Here is a 19407-nt window from a genome sequence, read left to right on the forward strand (position 1 = left end):
ATCCCATCTTTGGAATGCATCACTTCAGCAACATTCATTCACCGTATATATATTCTATCTAAAACAAAGACTATTCAATAGAAGCCATAAGAGTAATGATTAATATAAAAACCACATACTATAAGTCTAAAATATTAAGAGGTTTATGGTATAATCCAAAGGGAAGGAGAGAGAACTAAATAAAAGCATAAATAAATCATTAAAATGCATGTGAATATCCGATCATCTATATGGGTTCCTGTCATCTTCTAATGCAACAGCCAGCCAATCATAAACCAGATAAAATATAAACAAAAGACTTAGATCTAGATTCAGCTATTAACCACATGCAAGAACATTATGTTTTATGTTAGAAGCATCTCTAATCATCCCTCCTATTTGCTACAAGAAATATTAAATCAACTGACTCTAATTTAACTGAAGCTAGACTAGCAGTATCTACATCAGTAAATCACACAAAATCTGATTTCTACATCAGTAAATCACAGAAGCTGATTTCGGACTCATCAGAGTACTACAAGGTAGTTCTAATGTTCTGCATATTCAACGCTTTGGAAGCGTCATCACAAGAGCATTGATAAATCAAAGGAGATGCCTAGAGAAAGCGGCTATCCAACAGCATGCAGCCTGGCAAGGGGTCATAAAATGCATCCACATTATTTACATTTTGGTGTGAGGATTGAACCTTGGTAAACTTAGGCAACAAGACTTTGAACACAACAATAGCAGACTCAAATCTATACATGAAGGAATTGAAAGAGCAAGAAATTGTCCAGCGTAGCTATGGGACTCACAGTTCTCCATCATTACCGTTGTTATTGCCTCTAACAAGACTAACACCTAAGGACAGGACATATGTATTATATACGCATTCGTTGCACTCGCAATCACAGAGTAGCTACCTTAATACTGTACTTATCTGCCTAAGTTTGGGCTCCTTTCACATCTCTGACAGAGTTCAGAAGGTATTCATGTATTCTAGATCTGAAATATCTTGATTCCACTTTGCAACCTTAATCCTTCAACAGCAAATAGAAATATAGAACATAACTCCTTAAAACAACCCCATAGTATAACTTCAAAATTAAACACCAGAACTAACTCACTAAGAGCAGTCCAGCACTGCAATCTCGCATAAGCAAAACACATATTCAGCATGCAACCTGGCAAGGGGTCAAAAAATGCAACAGCCTTGTTTACATCTCGGTGTGACTATAGCCCAGTAAACTGAGGTACAAAGACTTATCTTTACATATCCATTGTTCATGTGTTGAAACTGCAAATCAAGGTGCTTTAAGACGAGAACGTATGAGAATTGAAACAGTCAAACATAGTGCAGCGGAATGATGAGATTCACACTTCGTCATCATCACCATTGGGCATAGGCATTGGCCTAATGCCTCTAACAAGACTAACACATAAGAAACAATAAAGAGAGACCATTCGTATGCATCATTGCACTTGCAGTCACAAAGCATCTGCCTAAATATGAATTCTTTTCACATCTTTGACAGGTAATTGCACATATTGTAGATCAGAAACCTCTTAATTCCAATTATTTTCGACCTTAATCATTGAAGTGGCAAATGCAAATCACATAATCAGCAGTTCACTATGACACAATTACATAAAGCTATACAGTAGTAAAACTTCAGAACTACGAGCAGTCGGGTACTGCAATCTCACATCAGCAGAACATATTTTCAGCTCAGCAGCTCAGTATAACAATATCACATAAAACATCATAATCAAACTTCAAAGCTAAACACCACACACAACGATACGAGCACCGCAATCTCTCCCTGTCTCCCCTTCCCTCCCTATCACATTATCACTACAATGTTACATTCGTTTTTCAACAGAGAAAACAAGAACAATCTTTTAAAAATAGTTGCAGCTGAAATACAAATCATGCAAACATGAAACATGTCCAACTCAATAACATCACTAGATCAAACTCGGGTTTTCAAGCACTAATATAGTCCATTAAAAATTGTAATAATTCGGGTTTACAAGCTCAAAATCACATAACCCACTCTGTTTATCATCAAACCCAGATTAAAAACATTCATCAGAAATTCTAAACTGGAATTTTCAGTTCTTTTTTTTTTTTTTTAAAAAAAAAAAAAAGGGTTAAATGGTTAAATTAATCCTTCCAATAACAATAATATAGAGCAACATCAATCTTGTCAAGTTGAAACTATCACAAGCAAGAGCTGGTTTATGCCCCAAATTTCAATTTAAGCAGCTGTATAACTTACTAATTTTGGCAGTTCTTAAGCCAATTAGCTCGGCCAGCTGCTAATCTAATTATTTTACAATTTTAATTATAAAAAAAAAAACAACCCCCAATTTCAGAAAAATCAAAATGCAAAAAAATCAAAACAGCAATCATAGATTAACGATTATAGATAGCAATTAAAAACCAACGATCATGTATAACAGTTAGAATTCAACGATTGAAAATAGCAATTTGGAGATAATTGCGAATTCAAAACTGACCAATTTCATTTCAAACATGAATTTTCCCCAAATGAAGGGGTAGGGTTTGAATTAGTGTGAATCTTTGTGTGTTTTAGGGTTTTTGATTGATTGCTACTCGTAGATGGATGACAACTCCAGAAAGTGGGCTTTTCGTTACTCAGTGCATGTTATGGGCCTTTATTATATTGGGCCTTTCCTGCATGAACCTCCCAAACCTCTATAAGACTATGGCCTGTTTAGTAATTAGCAGGTAACTGATTGATATAACTGGTTATATTACTACCTCCGTTTCTTATTAGTTGCAACTTTGGGGTATTATTTGTGAGATATAAAATATTCCAAAGTTGCAACTAATACGAAACGGAGGTAGTAGCTTATTTGACTAGCTGGTTATAATTAGTTGATTGCGTAAAAATGTTTGGTAAATAGCTGTTAATTGTTAGCTGTTTTATGTATTTAAGAACCAAATAGCTAATTGTTCAATAAGCTAATTTTAAAAAGTTCTTATTTACCAAACACCCAAATTAGCTAATTATTCAATAAGCTAATGAGCTTTTTAAAATTAGCTTTTTGAGCCCAAAAAGCTCTTTTAATAATCTATTTAGCAAAAACCCAAATTAGCTTTTTAATTTGGTCAAACCTCTAATTTGGCAAAATAAGCTAAAAGCTCTTTACCTGTTTGGTAAAAAGCATTTTGAAAAGCTTTTAGCTTATTGAACACTGTTAGAGGTTTGATCATTTTAAAAAGCTAATTTGGGTGTTTGGTAAATAGCTTTTTAAAAGAGCATTTTGGGTCCAAAAAGCTCTTTTTGAAAAAGATCATTTTAAGAGCCTTTTGCAATTAGCTTATTGAAGAATTAGTTTTTTTTGTGTATTAAATACAATGAACAACTAATAATAAATAGCTATTTACCAAACACTTTTATACAATCAGCTATTTACAACTAGCTAGTCAAATAAGCTTCTACCTGATTGATATAGCTGATTATATTAACTGGTTTGACAAACAGGACCAATGTGTTTGACAATGAGCGTTTTGGAGACAATGGGAGATTGTAGAGGTTTTATGAAGTTTTGAACTCTTTAACGGATTTTTTTTTTTTTAATCACAAGGGCGAATGATCACAAGGGCGAATGATGAGTTTTGAACCCTTTAAAGGAGTTGTACTATGTGTATCTTTTTTCTCATTTGTACTTTAATTTTATAACAATAGAATTTCAAAGAAAAATCATCATTAATTTACGTCAATGTCCACTCCTTATCATTTTTTTTGTTTGTTTGAACTTATATTATACAATATACATATTGCTAGCTTTTTTTTAATTTAGTATTACAGAATTCAAATTTATTTTTTATTTTTTTTCTAATTTCTTGAACATGTTGTAACTTATGAATAAAAGGTGATAAAACTCATCTTGTCGCTATTATGGATCTGTTCTTTTCAACTTAATTTCAATTCAATTCAGTTCCTAATTTCCTTTTTCATAAATAATTTAGTTCAGTTCAGTTCAGCTCATTTCAGTAAATCAGAACAGACCCTAAGTCATAATTAGTTGAACATAATGAAGAATAAATGTGTGTTTTGATTGGTTGAGAAGGCTTTGGGTTTGCAACTATTAGGTGAAGAATATTTTGGACAAACATATAAGGGGCAACAGTGCATAAAATATAATTAATAAAGTCATACTTCTTTGCTTATACCTGTATATTAATTCCATACTATTTTCTCTATTTTCTTTTAGTTCAATAATCAATACTATTACTCTTCAAAAAAAAAAATCAATATTATAATTAAAATGAACGTTTGGATGTGCAACCATTACCACAAACTAGACATTGCTATAAAAATAATATGAAGCACTCCCTCCCCCCTTTTTTTTCCTTTCAGTTTATTCACTTTATGACACTACTACACACTTTCTAATTGACCGCAATATTTTTTAAACGTAAGACAATATGTTCAAATTAAATGAGATTTTATTAAAATCGTCTCAATATTGATCAATTTATTATAATTTTTATTCATGTAAAATTAGAGATAATTAATGGCCATATTTGTCCATTGGGAAACCAGGGGCAAAAGTCAAGCAAACTGAAAAACTTTAAAATAAAAACAAAAGAGTAATATACAAGATTGAAGTTTGCAAGCTCTAATATGATCAAGGGCATACAAGACTATCACAATTCGTTGACATTTCATCAAAATTGTGACGTAGCAAGATTCATTTAATTAAATTTTTAGTATATTATTTCCTTCTAAAATATACTAAATATTAACGCCCACAAATATCTAAAATCTCCCTGTACTCATCAATCCAATATATTATCGTTACATTAGTAATATCAATTTCAATTCAACAAAATAATCTTATAAGGTGACGCACAGTTTACAACCACATATTTTTTATTGAAAAACTACTAATACATTCATGTATATAAGAGTTTGAATGTAATTTATTGGCGTTGCACTCATTCATAAACAGGTGAGAAGTTAACAAAAAATAATTCAATTACGAGTACTACTTTATTAATACTCCCTTTTCCCTTTGCTTATAGGAAATTAGGAAGTAAGTTTGCCCTTTACGTATAATATGAGCAAGCAAAGGCGTATAGACGATATAGTATTTCAAGGAATTATATTACGTATTGCCCTTTACACATCGATAGAGGTATATAGTTAGCCAAAAACATGACGTACATACGTAGAAAGTTTCATTTTAATTAGTAAAATAGTACATATATACATGCACCACTTTGCTTATTATTTTTAGTCCGAGTAATTAACACCGGTTGCACGCATCGTCACACAAATTTTTTGTCTCGTATATGGTTTAGACATCATTAGAAAAGGTAATGCTCACATCTCATTAATATCTTATTAAGTCCTCACCATGTTCTTTAAACACTAAAAAGTAGCTCAAAAATTGTTACAAAATTCAAATGTTAGGTCATTTTGTTGTGCTTAGCCAATGTTATTTATCGCAATTGTTATTAATTACTCCTACTTGATCTCTTATCCAAATAAAGCAAGTAGTAAAGTAGGTAGAATGATAATGTTATTGTACTTCTTGAACGTAGATTTTGTTTAGTTTAGTAGCTACTTGTTTCTTCCATAAGTTTCAGTTGATAATTAGTGTATACACTAATTAAACTCAGCTCCAAGGATTAATTATTGTTTCTTAGTTAATACTCTGAATTGTTAAGTGAATTAAACGTGAATATATATATGATTGAGGAATTAATTATACTCGAAATAGTGAGGGAAGAGAACAAGGTTGATATACAACTAATACGGGCATCGATCTCGATAATCAAGCAAGCCAACAAGAATTTCAAAGGTTTGTGCAATGTCCACAAGGTTGATCATATAGACCGGGAGCTTAAACCAAGCCTACATCCTCGCAACCGATGTTGCCACCACCGTTTTACTATTTAGTTTTAATATGATTATTTTAATATAAAAAAATCATAAAAAAATCGAGTTTTAGATAGATTGTTATTGAAATAACTACCACTGTCTTACATGAGTATATTTCGGATTAATTTTAAAAAGTTATGTGAGAGTTCAATTACCACATCGGATGCATATATATTTGATTGCTAGCTTCCATGTATTAATGTAATATCAAAATCATACTTACATATATAATAAGCCTTTAAAAGTGGATTCTTTGTCCACTCTCATGAATACATCTATCCACCCTATGTTCTTTAAAAATCAATTGAACTACCCCAAGATATGTCATACTAATTGTTTAATTAGTGCCCTTAATTATTATCTTAGACCAAGAGAAACACTACCTGTCATAGTGTCACTAATAGTATTGCACGTGTATTGATCATGCTTGTCAACTTAACTAGCATGCATCTACTTTGGAGATTAAACATTAAATACTTGTATTATCGAATTTGCTAGAAGATTGATTGATTACAAGTTAAAGTTATAGTTTGGTCATGCTTAGTTTAGTGCATGAATGGATTCCCTAGCTATTTCTTAATTAAAGTCTCCTCTTATCCAAACTAAATAAATTTAAGATAGATAATGCTATAGTATCTTTTTATAATTAATTCTTATGTTAATCTTTATTTTTATGCCTAATTTAGTTACAATTTAAGCTAAGGTGCTCTTCCAATTCATCATATTCTCATTCTACTATGATATATAATGTTTTTGGTTTCAGTTTCTTGGTGGATTATAGTTTTGACATACTTGAATTATTTGTGGATATAATTTTAATTTGGAATGTATAATATGGTCAGCAAGGGCAATTTTCTGTTAATATAAAGTAGTACGGATTTCTTTGTTATAAGTAGAAACGTTTCTAGTTATTAATAGAATGATTTCCTATATTAGTAGGTGAATATTACACCTTGTTGCTAATTAAACATAAATTATTGTTCGAATAATTTATATTCCAATCGAGTAATCAGGCATTCAGGCTTATGAAGTATAGAGCCAACCTTACCGACACTATTACTACTTGTAGACGTTGTAGTCATATCCAATACTTAGGTCTATCATATGTAAGGCCATTTCGCCACACCTACCTCATCTATTACGGCATGTTTGACAATATCTTTTTAATTTTTTAACTAATGCAAAACATTTTATATTTATGCATGTAATAGTGTTTGGCAAAGTAATATAGCTATAGAGGTTGAGGATACTAACATACTATTTAAGTTTTAAAGTAGCGTCTTACAAAAGCTAATTGGAGTATTCCCTTATTCAAATTTACTACGTTGTATTTTACTATTTCAATATATAGTTATTATTTGCTAATAAACACATTCACCATATACATCTATGTTAACAACTATATCTAAAAATTACTATGGGGTACTTATAGTTGAAATATAACATCTACTCACACAGCTACTACTTACTACAACTAGTATTCAGAATATACCCTAAACTGGTTTCTACTTTCTACGTCTGTACTCCGTAGTTAATAGTAGTGATTATCTAAACCTTTTGTCATCAATTTTAATCCCCCAAAGTAGTAATAGCCAAGTGATCTATATAAAGAAATTTGCGATGGTTAGATGATAGAGACAAAGTACATGATATTATGATAGCACAACTATGAAAAGATATATGTTTGTAAAATAAAAATCATGTCATATACTACTTAACCTTTTTTTTTTTTAACAGACTATTTACTACTTAATTATGCATATGGAGTTAAGACAACGTAATAACTAATTCTGATCGAAAAGAAGTATTTTCTACAATATACTTAGTACTCGAAACGTGTATATATCAATAAGTAATTTCATACAAAAGAGCTAGCTTAGCTTGATTAGTCCATATCATCTTGGAATGAAATACTAATCAGCATAGCTTAGCTTGGATATTAAGTACGTAATCTTCCAAAAATCATGGTACTAGCTAGTAGCTATATACAAAACAATGCTATTGGAACAGAAGTAAACCTCTGAACAAAGCTCCTATCACAAATTATTTTATTACTACATCATCGATTTCCATATACATGGCACTTGGGTGACTTGATTTCCACAATGTAATAGTGGATTGCCAAAGCAATTAATATAATAATACGTTGTATAAGTACATGGAGTCACTAAGTTTGATAAGATTAAGACCCTAGTGTATTAATTAAGCAAATTCGACCGCCTTTGCTTATATTATATATAATCTCTAATTCATGATTATCTTATACTAATTTTTAATTGGTTATTAACAAGAAGTCAAAAATGGGACGTAGCTTTCAAACAATAAAGAAAGTGGAATTAAAACCATGAAATAAAAATAATTATTTTAGCAAGCTATAAAAATCTACTTGGCTAGCTACCCTTATTAATTACTCATAGTATTTAAAATAACATAAATGCATGGATGCTTACATGTAATACACCACAATGTAAAACAAGAACCACCTATATATATGCTAATGATGATAATTAGTATTTGTTTAATTATTAATAGATAATTATATAATTAGTGTTACCATTTCGTTAATCTTGATGACACATTCTTGACCACGCAATTAGAATTTTGTTAATTTTGTTACTTGTATACTTTTCATTAGTTGGTGGACAAATTTTGTTGTGTTGGCATGATGCCTATTTTGGGGGTGAGGGTTAGATTCTACAACCGTGTAGATGCTTATTGGCTGGCTACAAAAAGCCAAATTAGAGGACCTAAATAATTAATTTGAGGACCTAAATAATTAATTAGAAGACCTAAACAATATATATATTAATGCTTGAAATTAAGCTTTGGGCGGCAGCCATATTAGGTTTGAACTAGACCTCCTAGATATTTAAGGGGTAGATTAAGCTTAATGCAAGACCAATCTAAGGGGTGTATTAAGTTGTTTTCAATAACTGGCCTTTATGTTGAGCCAGGTAATATTTGATGGCAGATAATATGCTAGCTAGCTATGCGCCGACCAAGAGCACATAACATGATATGGTGTTTCTGTTAGATCGGAGCGTTCAGGACTACACATAAGTTGTACACTTGTGTCGCGTGAGGCCAATGTGTGTCCCTTGTGGTGCACACCCATGTCAGGCTGGGTCACACGTTGACCTCACGTGTGCTTATTAGTTTTGTTCTCTTTACTATGTTTGAGAAATTTAATACTGTATATCTTAGTTGACAATTACACTCTAACATTCAATAAAATCAAAAGGTCAAAATGGACTATCTTAGACTTGATTGATAGAGAATATTCATTGATTATTCTCCTCATAGATATAGAAAATAATAGTATATTTATACAAATAATAGTATTTTTTTTGTGTGTCCAAAACATTAAAATTGTTATACATTGTAACCTTTATAAATATTGATTTGTTGAATACACTTCAATCCAAGAGTTTTACCCAATCTCACAATGTCTTTAAGAAAAATAAATCAAGATACATTATTCCAAGTAAACAAAACACAACCTTAGTCGCGCGTACACGGCGAACTAGAATGCATCATGCATGTGGAACTTAATTTTGGTGTTATGTCGGTATATAAATTGTTGCTTATAGGCGAGATCTTCCAATTAGTATAATTGAGAAATATAAGTAGTTGAAATGTAAAATTTATTCATTTTTTTATTTTGTATTTGACTCTATAAATTTTCAAACTTTATACTAGATTTTTTTTTTAAAAAAAAAAATAGATGAAACGAAAACAATCTCAACTAATTTAACTACTTATAATTGTTACTTTGCTATTAAAATAACGTGTTCAGCTTTATTCTCATTGTAATTTGAAATTAATGTGCCACATTCTGACATACATGACCATCTATTAAACAAATTTACCAAGTACATTGTAATTTCATATATTTGAGTTAATACAATATCTAATTTAGCTCTAATATATGTTCAATATTAGTTTGTTTTCCATGCAATTTGATCCTTTTTTTTTTTACCTCACTTAACCCTGATTTTTTGATTTATTAGGAAATTAAAAAAAAAAAGCAAGATGGAGTAATGTAAATAATAAGTATTCTTCTATGTTTTAGAAAGATCGATCTTACCAGGCCATTGAAACTTTACGTGTACAATTCTTTAATACATCTATCCGATCTATGTGTCTATTTCTACAAGCAAAATTGATTTTTACAAGGCGTAATGAATGATTTCATATATTTTTTAGATCCAACGAAGATACGAAGTACATTACTGAATGAAACATCTGCAATTTGATGAGTGTGGGTGTATCAGACCTGCATCTGATGTACTACGTATAAAAGATTTGATGCTTAATTATATTAATCAACTCTATCTTAAGAAAATATTCCTTTCTAATTTTATAATAAAATACCCTTAATATTATGTCAGCATGTAGATGTACTTGTTAATATATAATTCATTTTTTAGTGATCTTTATAAAATTTCCCTAACTGATTATTGATAAATTTAATACTCCATACTAAGGGCATATTCATATTTACTGAACTGAGCTGAACTGAACTGATTGGAGCTAAGTTGAACTGAATATTTTATAAGAAAAAGAAATTAAGAGCTATACTGAACTGAACTTAACTGAACTAATTGGAGCTGAACTGAACTGAAATTAAGCTAAAGTGAACAGGCCCTAAATAAACACAAGATATGTTGATCGACATCAACTACATTTCTTGAGAAATTATCATGTATGATTTGGCTTTTAACCAAAATGCTTCTCCGTTTTTAAATATATATAAATCTCTCTTCTTTTTTTTTTTCCTTACGCACGATGCCATGATATTTGAAAAAAAGAAACAAAGGATATTGTTGTTAAAAATCGTATGGTTTTAAAAGTGAGAGAATTTAGAGAGGTTTTGTTGATAAAATTAAATTAAATTTAGGGAGGTTCTAATATTTTGTTTTTAAAGTGGATGATGATCTTCAGTTCTTCACCCTGATGAAAAGCAAGACTTTTAAGAATGTTATTTAAAGACAATAATATAGTGATAAATGAGACTTTTATTTATAGACATATGAGCGAGGTAAATATAATTTTAAAGGGTATTCAGTTCATATATAATATTTAGATAATTGATGCAAAAATATACCAAAATTAGATCTGCTGTAAAATAATAAAATACCAAAAAAAAAAAAATGACAACTCCACGCCTTGAATTTTGAGTTAGGAAATAATACAAGGTTGAGAATCTTAAAATAGAAGAAAAATTAGGACCTAAGATTAAGAAACAATAACAGCTAATAAGGATGAAAATACATAATAAAATAACCAAAAAAATTGCGATGAAGAAAAGATCAATGATTTATATTCTAATTAACAATATTATTCAAATCCTAATTACTTGGTCGTAAATGATTCAAGTGCAATATGCTTAATTCCTTCTTAATTGCCAAAACGTACGACCCCCATGAGTCTTCTTTATACAATGAAATTCAAAGGAAGTTGCTTTCATGAGTGTGATCTATAAAATTTTTTAAACCAGAAGCAGTCAAATATATAATATAATTAATCATGCACAAACTTTATATTATAATTTTATAATATGGTTTCATACTTTTACCCTCCTCATGCACTACTACTTACCAACGACCCTTTTTTTTAACTAAATCTCAAACACAAAATGCCATTAATTCCACCATTAAAAACTAGATATCTTAAACTAATCATTTGACTTGCGCATAATTAGGTTGCTTAAAACTTTAACACTTATATAAAATGCCCTCACCACAACTAGGAATAAACACACCAATTATCCCTAACTCTTCATCTACTTGTTAAAACTTAACAATAATTTTCATACATACATTAAACTTTTATCTTAACAACAAAGAATATGTCAATAAAAATTCATCCCCATCAACTCGCGACACCATTAGCAACTCCGGTTTCTGATCTATCAACCTCGCAACCGGATGATCTATCGCTCTCCTCTTCGGGAGAAGGAGAGATCTTCACCATTTGGATGAAATCGCTCATTCTTGGAGGTAAAGGTTGTACCGTTTTCGACTCGAATGGTGAAGTTGTATATAGGGTTGATAATTATTCTTCTAAAGGTTGTAATCAAGTTTTCCTCATGGATTCTCAAGGCCGTGTTCTCCTTACAATCCTAAGAAAGGTAAATACCAAAACAAATATTATTTCGATAAAAATGAAAAAAAGGATATTTTAGTAATTTCATATATGATACCGCGACTTCACTAATATTGTTTTTGTGTGTGATGCAGAAATTTAGACTATTGGCACGTTGGGAAGGATATAAGAATGAGAAAACAAAGGGAGAATCATGGTGGTTTCAAGTGAGAAAGAGTTGGAAAATTCCTAAAATGCCCTTGGGAAATGAGGTGGTGGTGAATTTGTATCATGATAAAAAATCACCCGCATTCAAGATTGAGAAGAGCAAAAACGACTTAACATCATGCAAAATTGTAAATAGATTGGGAGGTCTCATTGCTGAGGTAAAAATATTAACATCAATTTTTCATATATTCATCTAATTAAATTATTTCAACATAAAATTAAATTCGTCACATATTATATTATATGATACTACAATACAATCATCTTATATTTTGTTGTTAATATTATGCAGATGAAAAGAAAACAATCAACGGGAGGCGTAGTTTTGGGAAGCGATGTATTGACATTAGTGATCGAGCCTAATATCGACCATTCTCTAATTATGGGATTAATGGTTGCATATAATCTAATTCACTGTAGAATGTGAAGACTTTTTTTTTCTCTTTTGTACTTAAGGATAAAAGTATAGATCGAGTGCCCAATGTTTTTTTTGGGGGGTTTTGGGATTATGATCCGATTGTAGATACTTTTTTTTTTTCTATCTTGGACAGTTGTTTACAACTCGATGCTGTCAAAAAAAATACTGAGATGTAAATAACATGGTTTTTATCCGACTTCCATGATTTGCATAATTGCATATGAATATTGTTCATGTACGTTATATCATGTATATACACTCCTAATTTTGATTTCAATCAATGTTTGTTGTCTCTTTGAATTCCCGTTTTTGTTTTCGTTTCCATTGGCCGTTTTTGTTTTTGTGCGCCGAGCAATGATTTCAAGAAACACAGCTTCATGATGGGATCATTCTTTTCCTTCTTGCGTACTTGTTGATGATCTAGTAGTAACATTGCTTTACGTTACAAGTTGAAAATTTACAAACAATAATAGATAGAAATTAAATATTATCATTATTATTATTATTATCATCTAAAGGTTTACATCAATTTCTCCTATGATAACATTACTACCTTGCCAAGAATTTGAATAATCCTAACAAAAAGAGTGAAAAAATTTCAACGTACAAATTTGATTATCCTTGTTCTTTGAGTACATGCTCATTACTTTAGATTTATTTGTTTGTTTAATTTGGGATAAGGATGCGTGGGTTCAATACTTCAATCTATTGTAATTGGGTCCACAAAAAAGAATGTCTCAAAGGCCAAAGAGAGATTATTATTCTCATTCCTTAGTACTATTAAAGCTAATGAGGTATTTGCTTTTCACACTATGTTTATAGTAATACTGATATGGTAGCTTAGGATATAATAGTACCTAAACAAAAGAAAGTTAGTTTTGATTTGTTTGTATTTTAGTTGTAGTTTAGTTTTAAGTCATTAGATGGCCTTGGCTTTTGAAGATATGTTTGCCTCCTTTTGAAGGCTACAAGAAGGTCTCTTCGGTTAGTTGTACGGTCAGGGATTCTGTGCCATGGTAAAAAAAAAATAGAAAATTTAAACCCGTAATCCTTATTATGACTATTCTGTTTTACTCTTGTCACTTGACATTGATAAGGTAACTTGTCATTTGTCATTGAATGACCATGACTTGCCAAAGGTAGGCTCAATTTGAAATAATTTTTAGCCTTTAGTAAATACCAAGTATAAGAGGGAAGAAGACTTACTTCTCTATAACAATTAACAAGTATATATTGTAGCAATTAGCAAGTGAAGTTATGGATCAAATACCAATTAGAGCAATATAAATATACAATTGGAAAATATGTGTATTATATTATTAATCTTACAGCCCAAATGCCCAATTGATAACACAATTTTTTCTCATGTCTCCTTCTTTTCCAACACTACAATCCACCATTGCAAGTAGCTAAATATGGTGTTACCACTCCTTGAAAATTACATGTCCAACTTGTCGCGGACATAATTAATTTCCCTCCTAATTCCATGGCAAGTTTCAAGTGATACAGAAAAAAATACTATTAGTTCTAAAAACTTGTCCCTCTAAAGCTACTCTGTATTATATTTCATTTAAAAGGATAATTTTGGCTCGAAATCATAATCTACATAGTCCTTCAAATATTTTGAAGATCATCTACTCGATTTTCTACCGGACTATTAAATGTTCAAAGTAATACCCCTCTCCACTTTGGTAATTATTGAAGTTATAAATTGAAACAATTCCAACAAGTATATACTAATCTATAAACACTAATATTGATCATTGTGCGAATAGGGTAAAATGTTAAACCGAGACACTTATAAAAAAAAAAAAAAAAAAACAAATGGAATACAGAGTATACAAAATAATCGGAGTAAAGTGGGCCTTTTAAAAACAGCGGCCCAAACAAACAGAGCCTAAAGCTCAATCTTACGTGGCAAAATTATCCATTTTTTCTTTTCATATTTCCAGAATCTGCAATTTTTATCATTTTTCTCCATTTTCATTATTTTTATTTCTTCACTCCGTCGAATCCGAAATTCCGGCCCCGGAAAATTCAACTATTCCGACGAATTTCGAATTTATTCTCATTAATATTTCAATTTAATCAAAACAAATCAAAATTTATGCAAAAAAGAAAAAACAAAAAAAACAAAATAGTAAAAAAAAGTGAATAAATGTGGTATAGATCTCCTTCCTTCATCCTTGATAATCAAGCACAAGAAAAATTATTACTTCAACAACAACAACAACAAAACGACGACGTTTTGAATCCACCACCACCTCCTTCAATGTCGGAAACTTCCGTCCTAAACCCTAACCCTAACCCTAATATTTCGGCTTATTATCAAACAAGGGCGGCTCATCATGCTGTTGTTACGAGCGATTGGTTGGCGCAAGCTCAGGCAGTCGTTGCCGGCGGAGTTTCCGGCGAGGTTACGGCGGCGGAGGTGGAGGATGGTTGTGGGGTTGAGAAGGGGGGAAGTGTGGTTGAGGAATTTAATAGTTGGCGAAAACAGCCTGATTTGGCTGAGGCTGTTGCGGCAATTAGGGCTTTGGCTTCTGTGATTAGGTCGAGTAATGCTACTACTATGATGGAACTTGAGATTGAGCTTAAGAAAGCTTCTGATTCTCTTAAGGTAATTTTTTTGATTTGGTTTTGTCATTTGTTTTGGGAGCTGAATTTAATGTTGTAAGTAATTTATCTGGGTTTAAGAAATTTGGGGTGAAATTCTCTTTGATGATCATCATGTACTCCCTGCCTTTTTGTTCAATTGATAGTTTTGGATTGATGGGTGATTTTGTTGATTAATAAAGGGTATGCCTTTCAACATTTACTTACTATATAAGTTCTGAGTAATGAGAGATAGGGAATGTAGGGCGAAGCGAATTATATGTTTCAAATGATTTTATTAGCTTTAGAATTTGTTGAGGAATGGGGACCCTGTTAATGGATGTTTTTGATTTATTGTGACTTGTATAATTGACAATTAAGTTGGTTCTGCTACATGCTGTGTGAAACATTGTATTTTCGGGTTATTTGAACATGAAGTGAATGTAGGCTTATGTACAGGTTTTGTATCTAGCATCAGTGCATTACATAGTACTATGTTGGAACAACTTGTTTTTCTTATAAAATTGATCAAATGCAGATGTTTGAAGTGATTGCTTGTTTTCTATTTTATGTCATGGGGAGTTGCTTGAGAACCTTGTAATGGTTGAAATAGTACCTAATGGATACTATTGTTGAGCTAGGTGTAGCCTTGTTTGTTTTAGTTGTTACTTTCCGGTGCCTTGTTAACTGAAATAGGATTTGAGATTGCCACCCCCTTCTCCATGTCTTCTAATTCAATCCATTTGCCATCATAATATTTCAGTCATGGGATGCAACGTCCATCTCCTTAACTGCTGCTTGTGATCTGTTTATGCGATATGTAACCAGAACTTCTGCCTTAGAGTATGAAGACTTTAATTCCGCTAGGTCTCGCTTAATCGAGCGTGCAGAGAAGTTTGGGGAGATATCTTACAAGGTGAGTATAGCTGTCAATGAATTAAAGAATATTTTAAGGTCATGAGGTGGAGAAACTAGAACAATACAATTGAGTTCATTGTTGCAGGCACGTAGAATCATCTCAATGCTTAGCCAAGATTTCATATTTGATGGATGCACCATATTGGTTCACGGTTTCTCTCGAGTTGTCTTCGAGGTGTTGAAGACAGCAGCGCAAAATAAAAAGTCCTTTCGTGTTTTTTGCACAGGTTTTCTTCTTATCATGTTACTGTCCTTTAGATTTAACTTTTCATTGCCTTGAGCAGGATCTACTCTCTGTTCTCAAACAAGTGCACAAGCTGAACTGCTGAAGTGTAAATAATGGCCAAACAAACTTATATAAGTTGAATTTTGAATTATAGGGTTGTTATGACTCAAGTCTTTGAACAATTTCTTCATCCAATAACAGAGCCAAATGTGAATTAGTTCTCAATTGCCTTGTGGCTATTCAAATTTTTTACGTTTATAAGATGCACCTATGTTGAATTTTTTTTGACCCCGCATCAGTTATGGTATTGTCGAACTGTTTCAGATCCTCATGCCAATGTGTGCTAATACTAATGTGTGGCAATTTTATACGAAGTGTTATTTAGGTTTTTCATTTTTTTGTTCAACTTAAAGAATAAGATTTGTCTACCTCTGATAGCTAAATCTGTCGTATATTACTCATGAGTTCACGCTAGTGGCAGTAATTTAGAGAGGCTTCAGTATTAATTTTAATTCTGTCCTGAGGTTAGAGTACTTGGGAGTGTTGGGATGTATGAATGTGCAAATTGTCAGTGGAAAATTTCTAAGGAATATGTTTTCTAGGATTTATTTGTTCTGTGGTCTCCGTTTTGACTATATTGGGAACTTATATGAAGGGGTTTATACCAAAGTAACTTCTTCTCTTACCAAAAGTAGATTCTATGTACTTTGTTTATGTATGTGTACATATTATTGCATTTTTTGTTAGTGGCCTTCCTTTGTTTGCTTAATTTTGCTTTCTTTTGTTTATATTTTTTAACTTCCATTGTGTTAAAATTACAGAGGGAAGGCCCGACAGGACTGGATTACGTTTCTCAAATGAAATGGCCAAGCTTGATGTTCCGGTGAAACTCCTAATTGACTCAGCAGTTGCATATTCTATGGATGAGGTTGATATGGTTTTTGTTGGGGCCGATGGAGTGGTTGAAAGTGGTGGCATAATTAACATGATGGGAACCTATCAGATTGCATTGGTTGCTCACAGCTTGAACAAACCAGTTTATGTTTCTGCTGAAAGTTATAAGGTATGTTTCTCTCAACATCTCTGTAACTTGTGCTCTGACGGTGTTTAGGCAAGGGGTGTAAGAATTATGAGATGTTCTTCTGCATGTGTTAATCACAGTTTAACTCTTTAAAAGTGCCTGACTTACTAGTAGTATCTTAAATAAATAAGCAAAGCTTTTCTATGTTAGCCTATTACAAAGTACTTCATAGTTCATATATACTGAGGTTTTGAATATACCGAGCTTTTGAATATGGGTAATTGGGTATAGCTGTATGACAAGGTAATGGGATATTTGCCTATTCGGAGTACCATTATTGATTGAGTAATTTAGGCTAAAAATCACGGTCAAAAGGTCTGTATGGTTTTGGATAAACATTTTCTCTTATTGGTATGAATTTTCTTTTTTTTTTTTAGAGGTATGAATTTTCTTTTTTATGTTTTTTGAGGTATGATTTTTTTTTTTTTGGCTTCCAACTGTCTTGTTCCTGCCTTTGCAGTTTGCCCGTCTCTATCCTCTGGATCAAAAAGACATGGCTCCTGCCCTCCGCCCTATTGACTTCGGTGTGCCTGTTCCATCAAAGGTTGAGATCGAAAAATCTGCCCGTGATTATACACCTCCGCAATATCTGACTCTTCTATTTACAGATCTTGGTGTCTTGACACCATCTGTAGTCAGCGATGAGCTTATTCAGCTTTACCTGTAGTTGTGCCTAGATTGGATTTTGATTGTTGGGCTCCACCAATGTATCAGCGACGCATTACTCTTATTGTAATGATAAAATCCCACATAGGGGTTTTGAGTTTTGAAATTTTTGGTTGAAATTTTTTGGTCATCAATGATATTGTTGTTATATATTACAAACATTGTTACTGCTCTCATTAATCATCAAAAAACAATGTCAACATTTGTGTATGAAACATTCATGAGTCGTGAGTCTCGTGAGTCGTGACTATGTATCCTCTGGGGATCAAAGTATTAATCATCTTCCACATAAATTAGAAGCAGTCTGAATTATGGAAGCGAAAATGTGTTTGATAGAGAAGTATATATAAATTGAATTGAGAATTGACAAGATAATTAATATAAATGAATACACGATTGTATGTGGCGGAGAATTACAGAAAGGGTGGAGAATTACAAAAAGGGTTTATGTATTTGTGTTTGGCTCTTTTTGTCTATTTGGCTTCTTCTTGTTTTTGTATATGCCAAACTCTTATCTAGCTTCTTTTCCTTGAGTTAACCAACATTACTTGAGTAATGTGTATTATTCTAGAAGATTATGCATGAGCGAGGGCTGTTGGCCTATTGTGACCTTTAACCTGTTGTTCCTAGTCCCAAATTAGGCCGGCCTGTTCAAGTTTGGACATAAATTGAGGCAAATCAATAATTCTATTTTTTGATACTGCGTATTAATTTTCAAAACATGACATAGATTATACCAAAGTAATAAAGTTTTAAAGGTAAATATTACTACCTGTCAAAAAAAAATAAAAATAAAGAATTACTTCATAGTATTAAAATCAACAAGTACCCTTGATGTAAATGTAAAATTTACCAAGTTAAAACAAATCCAAACACACAAGTATTGTTAAATATTGAGAATTGTCCCGCAGTCACGATATCACGAACTGAGAACCTAAGCATAACTATGATCTATCCTTGTTTATTGTAAAGGAGTTTCCGTCTTAGCTCTGCCACATCAACTTCGTCAAAGTGGTTCTCCGGCATCCAGAATCCAGTCGTAGGATCTCTCATCCAAAATACTTCTCTTAATTGTTTGTTTTTCATCGGAAAATTAATTTCATTTACTTTCTCACTTACATCGGATGCCTTGTTCTTCAATACAGGACCATTACTAGCTATAATCCTTATACTACCATCGCTTGCAGCTGATGTATACGTACGTCTACTGCATAATTTACACACAAACACAAAAATTATTATATGCACTGATGCACATGCATGCTACTATTAATACCAAGTAGTA

The 19407-nt window shown here is 31.8% G+C and overlaps 2 protein-coding genes across 2 annotated transcripts; both read left to right on the plus strand.

Moving 5' to 3' along the window:
• Positions 1-11727: 11727 nt before the first annotated feature.
• On the plus strand, positions 11728-12709 carry LOC145570191 (protein LURP-one-related 11-like). Its single transcript, XM_081629210.1, has 3 exons — positions 11728-12036; positions 12146-12376; positions 12511-12709. Exons 1-3 carry the CDS (start codon positions 11755-11757, stop codon positions 12643-12645), a joined length of 648 nt encoding a protein of 215 aa, XP_081485336.1. The 5' UTR covers positions 11728-11754; the 3' UTR covers positions 12646-12709.
• Positions 12710-14614: 1905 nt separating this feature from the next.
• LOC145570190 (uncharacterized) lies at positions 14615-18330 on the plus strand. The gene is made up of 5 exons (XM_081629209.1): positions 14615-15256; positions 15995-16147; positions 16235-16376; positions 17197-17438; positions 17917-18330. The coding sequence occupies exons 1-5, from the start codon at positions 14795-14797 to the stop codon at positions 18121-18123; spliced, it is 1206 nt and encodes a 401-aa protein (XP_081485335.1). The 5' UTR covers positions 14615-14794; the 3' UTR covers positions 18124-18330.
• The last annotated feature ends 1077 nt before the right edge of the window (positions 18331-19407 follow it).

The sequence above is a fragment of the Chenopodium album genome, chromosome 12 (assembly GCF_948465745.1).
Source record: "Chenopodium album chromosome 12, dcCheAlbu1.1, whole genome shotgun sequence".
NCBI lineage: Eukaryota > Viridiplantae > Streptophyta > Magnoliopsida > Caryophyllales > Amaranthaceae > Chenopodium > Chenopodium album.

Coding starts and splice junctions, on each gene's coding strand:
- LOC145570191 (XM_081629210.1), top strand. CDS start 11,755: ATGTCAATAAAAATTCATCCCCATCAACTCGCGACACCATTAGCAACT. Junction 12,037..12,145: donor TCCTTACAATCCTAAGAAAG/GTAAATACCAAA, acceptor TGTGTGATGCAG/AAATTTAGACTATTGGCACG. Junction 12,377..12,510: donor TGGGAGGTCTCATTGCTGAG/GTAAAAATATTA, acceptor AATATTATGCAG/ATGAAAAGAAAACAATCAAC.
- LOC145570190 (XM_081629209.1), top strand. CDS start 14,795: ATGTGGTATAGATCTCCTTCCTTCATCCTTGATAATCAAGCACAAGAA. Junction 15,257..15,994: donor AAGCTTCTGATTCTCTTAAG/GTAATTTTTTTG, acceptor ATAATATTTCAG/TCATGGGATGCAACGTCCAT. Junction 17,439..17,916: donor TTTCTGCTGAAAGTTATAAG/GTATGTTTCTCT, acceptor CTGCCTTTGCAG/TTTGCCCGTCTCTATCCTCT.